Source organism: Homarus americanus, unplaced genomic scaffold (genome assembly GCF_018991925.1).
Source record: "Homarus americanus isolate GMGI-L3 unplaced genomic scaffold, GMGI_Hamer_2.0 scaffold14467, whole genome shotgun sequence".
Taxonomy (NCBI): Eukaryota; Metazoa; Arthropoda; class Malacostraca; order Decapoda; family Nephropidae; genus Homarus; species Homarus americanus.
In genome coordinates, this window is record NW_024733734.1 from 6,556,723 (window position 1) to 6,561,722 (window position 5,000).

The window sequence follows — 5,000 nt, forward strand, 5'->3', positions numbered from 1 at the left end:
AAGTCTGGTCTCGTCCTTCTCTGTAAAGTTTGCCGCCACTAGAGTGACTGACGTGAGGAATATTTGCATAATATTCAAATCTGTGTCGGAGGAGGAATTTTTCCCGAGAAACCTGTGCCAATGCAGAAAATATATATATGTTTTTTTGTTTGTTTTTTTCATTTGTAGATTATCGTTATTAATTAATTTCCTGGGAGATGATATGGTGAGTGAAAAAAAAATTAGAATTCTTTTGATAATTTGACATATACTTAATTCAACTGTAAAATATTAAAAACAAATATATTAATCAAATCTAAACTAACCAAAGACCTCCAGGATACAAATCAAATTCTTCTTTTTTCTTTAAATTTTTTTCTATTTATTTTTTATTACCTTATGCCTGTACTTTGGGTTGGGTGAGAGTGGGAAGGAAATCATCTCTCAGAAGATTAGTTTGATGGAGAGGGAGGAGGTGGGACCGAGAGGGAGGAGGGGGACCGAGTGGGAGGAGGGGGACCGAGAGGGAGGGAGGAGGGCTCACACAACGCGGGCAGAAGATTCCTCCACTGGGGATCTCCTATGGCTCGATAAACTATAGGTCCGTATCTACCAATACCCCGAGGAGCTGGGAGCAAGGAGGAGAAAAATAGCTTAGTTTTATAAGATAGAGCGGGTGAGAGGGCTAGGGGCTAGTTACTAAGGTCAGGGGGGTTTGCTATGGGGGTCAGGGGGTAGGCTTTTATGTGAAGGGGGGTTGGCTATTAGAATCAGGGGGGTTGGTTATTAGAGTCAGGAGTTGGCTGGAGTCTGGAGTTGGTTATTTAGAGTCAGGAGTTGGCTATTTGAGTCTGGAGTTGGTTATTTAGAGTCAGGAGTTGGCTATTTGAGTCTGGAGTTGGTTATTTAGAGTCAGGAGTTGGCTATTTAGAGTCTGGATGTGGCTATTTGAGTCTGGAGTTGGTTATTTAGAGTCAGGAGTTGGCTATTTGAGTCTGGAGTTGGTTATTTAGAGTCAGGAGTTGGCTATTTAGAGTCAGGAGTTGGCTATTTAGAGTCAGGAGTTGGTTATTTAGAGTCTAGAGTTGGTTATTTAGAGTCAGGAGTTGGCTATTTAGAGTCAGGAGTTGGCTATTAGAATCAGGGGTTAAGGAATAGTTAGTGAATTGGGAATTGACTGATAGAGATAAGACGTTTGAGGTTTTGGGATTTGGAATTGGGGGATTTAATTTGAGAGATAGGGATTTTGGCTTACGGGTGAGACTAGGGATTGGAAACTGGCTTTGAGAATCGAGGGGTTTTGAGGGAGTTAGGGAGTTTGATTGCCTGGAAAGATAGGGGACTGGGGTAGACAAGGGGAATAAACGTGATAAAGGAGACGAATAGTGAGAAAGAAAAATAGTATTAGGGATAGTAACTGTAACGAGGAAAAGGATAGGAGTCTTTTTTTTACCTGTCCATTCACCTATTCAATCATCTGTCATCCATCTGTCCATTCACCTGTCCATGCACCTGTCTTTCATCTGTCTTCTACCTGTCCATTCACTTGTGCTTCACCTGTCCATGCATCTGTCTTCTACCTGTCCATTCACCTGTGCTTCACCTGTCCATTCACCTATCCTCCTCCTGTCCATTCACCTGTCCAATCACCTGTCCATTCACCTGTCATTCACCTGTCCATTCACCTACCCACCACCAATTCACCTCTCCCATAGTGAAGGAATATTTTATCATAGGTGTTCCCAGTTGGCTGAAGAGGAATCGTGGAAGATGATTTCCTCCTCGGGCCGTTCTTCTTCGTCTGTTTCTTCGCTTGTCACCTGTGCCTCGTTCATCACCGTCTTCCAGGTATTCCCGTCTATCAAACGTCTTCCTTCGTTCTCAGATTTTTCCATCGCACGGTTAAAAGTGGTGTTTCTCGAGGCTTAGGCGTGATTTCATTTTTTCTCTTCTCTTCTCTTCTCTTCTCTTCTCTTCTCTTCTCTTCTCTTCTCTTCTCTTCTCTTCTCTTCTCTTCTCTTCTCTTCTCTTCTCTTCTCTTGTCTCTTTGTCTTTCATTCATTAACTTCTTTGGGGAAAATGTAAGCATATTCTTTATTTCTATACTTACCTTTAATAATTTAATTATATTTAATTTGCCTTTAATTTAGTGGATATTTAACCTAACCTAACCTGACCTTACCTGACCTGACTTGACCTGACCTGACCTCGCAAGCGAGCGGACCCGGGTTCCATCCCCGGGCAGGGTGAAACTATGGGCAAGTTTCTTTACGCCATTTGTCTCTGTCTACCCAGCAGTAATTGGGGACCTGGATGTTAATTGATTTGCGGATCGCCAACTGCACTAGTTGGCGAGTTGTCCGGTCTTCTCAGACTATTCCTTGACACTGGGTCATGCAACTCGTTAACTCAGGGTGTAGTTGTTGTGTTGGCGACAGCTTCTACACCTTAAACAAATTCACGCCGAGGTGGCTCTAGGGCCGACCATCCTTGAACATGAGAGGTAACCATTGAAAAAGATAGGTTAAGTTATGCTAAATTAGGTTAATATGGTATGTTAGGTTAAGTTATGTTAGTTAGATAGGTTACGCTAGGCAAAGTTAGGATAGATTCAGTACAATTAGGTTTGGTTAAGTTAGAATAAGTTAAGTTAAGTTTGGTTGGGTTAGGGTTAGGTTAGGTTAGGTTAGGTTAGGGTTAGGTTAGGTTTCACTCTATCACGTGTTTAAAATTCAGCCAAAGGTTCTATATACAAATAATATCCTTATCCTTTCAGATTGTTTACCCTGGAGGAAGACAGTTCTCTCACAGATCATGGGAACACCTCATCTGTGTGTGACCAAGGGAAAAAAGAGGGTTAGAGTTAGCCACTGAGAAATATCCCAGAATATACAGAATTTATTGTTTGTGAAATTATGTCTCGTATACCCTCATGGTGCTTAGGGATACACAGTACACTCACAACACCTTTGGTCACTCGTATTTCGGAGACCAAATATCCTGATAGACTTCATAGTGTACAGCAGGACCCAAGAACACAAGGTCACCAGGAACTAACATCATTTGTTTTCTGGTAGTAAGAATATGGAAGTGGGATCATGTTTACAAAGGCTGGTCAAAAAAAAAAAATATGACTCAATGACGATGGGATTTTGTAGTGTTGAACCAATACTAAGACAGAGACATATATTTATTGGCTCTATTCTCGAGGGGTAGACTCTGTGAGGTTTATAGAGACATGTCGGGACTGAACTTTACGTCGAGTAGTGTAGATACAGATAGTAATGAGTGGGATCTAGACAATATTTTTATGGTTATCATTTTAAGCGTCATCATCATCTTCACCATCGTCGGCAACGTCCTCGTCATCCTGTCTGTGTTCACTTATCGGCCGCTGAGGATCGTGCAGAACTTCTTCATCGTCTCCTTGGCTGTGGCCGACTTGACGGTGGCGGTGTTCGTGCTGCCCTTCAATGTCGCCTACAGCATCATCGGCAAGTGGATATTCGGGATCCACCTGTGCGAGATGTGGCTTACCTGTGACATCATGTGTTGCACAGCGTCCATCCTCAACCTGTGTGCCATTGCCCTCGACCGGTACTGGGCCATCACCGACCCCATCATCTACGCCCAGAAGCGCACCCTGAAGCGTGTGCTGATCATGATCGGTTTGGTGTGGGGCCTCAGCTTCGCCATCAGTCTTCCACCTCTCTTGGGTTGGAATGACTGGCCGGACACATTTGTGGAAGAGACGCCATGTGCTCTCAGTGAAGAGAAAGGCTTCATACTCTACTCTTCTCTTGGATCATTCTTCTGTCCGCTGGTCTTTATGTCAATCATGTACATTAAGATTTACAAAGCCAACCTGCAAAGACTTCGTAAACAGAGCAACTCTTGCAACGGTAAGACGGTGGCTGATACTCCAGAATGCGACACAGTTTCTTTATGGAAAACCCTCAAAACGAAGCTCACGGGATCAAGAGACAGAAGTCTACCTTTCTCCTCTACTGGTACTCCACGTCAGGTAGAAACATCCTTCACCGACCATAAACCCACAAACCAAAACAGTCAACAGGACAACCCTCAGGAAAACTCTGTGAGTGGCCCGAGGCATGACTCCACCAACACCTTCAAGAAGTTCCTCGAGGACAAACACAGAATATCTCTAACGAAGGAGCGTCGCCTGGCACGTACTCTCGCCGCTATCATGGGTTGTTTTGTTGTGTGTTGGCTGCCCTTCTTCCTGACATATGTCATTATGCCCTTCTGCCCGTCCTGCACCAAGCTCAATGAGAGGCACAAGAACATCGTCACCTGGCTGGGTTACTGCAACTCAACCATCAACCCCGTCATCTACACGATCTTCAACAAGGATTTCAAGAGGTCTTTCATCAGCATACTTAAGTGTAGGATTACGTGTTGGAGGACCAAAGTGTAGACTCTCTCTCTCTCTCTCTCTCTCTCTCTCTCTCTCTCTCTCTCTCTCTCTCTCTCTCTCTCTCTCTCTCTCTCTCTCTCTCTCTCTCTCTCTCTCTCTCTCTCTATATATATATATATATATATATATATATATATATATATATATATATATATATATATATATATATATATATATATATATATATATATAATATTATTCTATCAATTAATGAAAACTATTTCCTCCTTAATCAGCTTTTAGATTTATTGAGAGCAAAAGAGTTAAACCATCGTAGCCAAAGGGTTAAACCATAGCCATTAAAGGGTTAAACCATCCTCCTTAAAGGTTTACTCTATAAGTACCAAAGGGCTAATAATGTGTGTAAATATTGTTATATGAATAGTGTGTTTTGTAAGAAAAAGTCCATTTTATCAACCTTATTGTATAAACTGCTGTATTTTGAGAATAAATCATTTTCTCATATTCCAGATGTATGACTTTTCTCTTTTTTCTTATCCATAACTCGAGGATATTATATAGTTCATGTGTGGCCAGGGTGTGGTGAAGAGAGAGAGAGAGAGAGAGAGAGAGAGAGAGAGAG

General features: G+C 42.3%; 1 protein-coding gene across 2 annotated transcripts in view; it reads left to right on the plus strand.

The window, feature by feature from the left end:
• LOC121869956 (tyramine/octopamine receptor-like) overlaps positions 1 to 4,463 on the plus strand; it is a 13,155-nt gene extending 8,692 nt beyond the window's left edge. The window contains exons 2-3 of one of the 2 annotated variants that reach the window (XM_042371565.1): positions 1,716 to 1,827; positions 2,756 to 4,463. In XM_042371565.1, the coding sequence (XP_042227499.1) occupies positions 3,218 to 4,417 (1,200 nt within the window). In that variant the 5' untranslated portion in view covers positions 1,716 to 1,827; positions 2,756 to 3,217 and the 3' untranslated portion in view covers positions 4,418 to 4,463. The remainder of the gene's footprint in view (positions 1 to 1,715; positions 1,828 to 2,755) is intronic. The other variant, XM_042371566.1, reaches the window with a different exon arrangement.
• Positions 4,464 to 5,000: the final 537 nt, after the last annotated feature.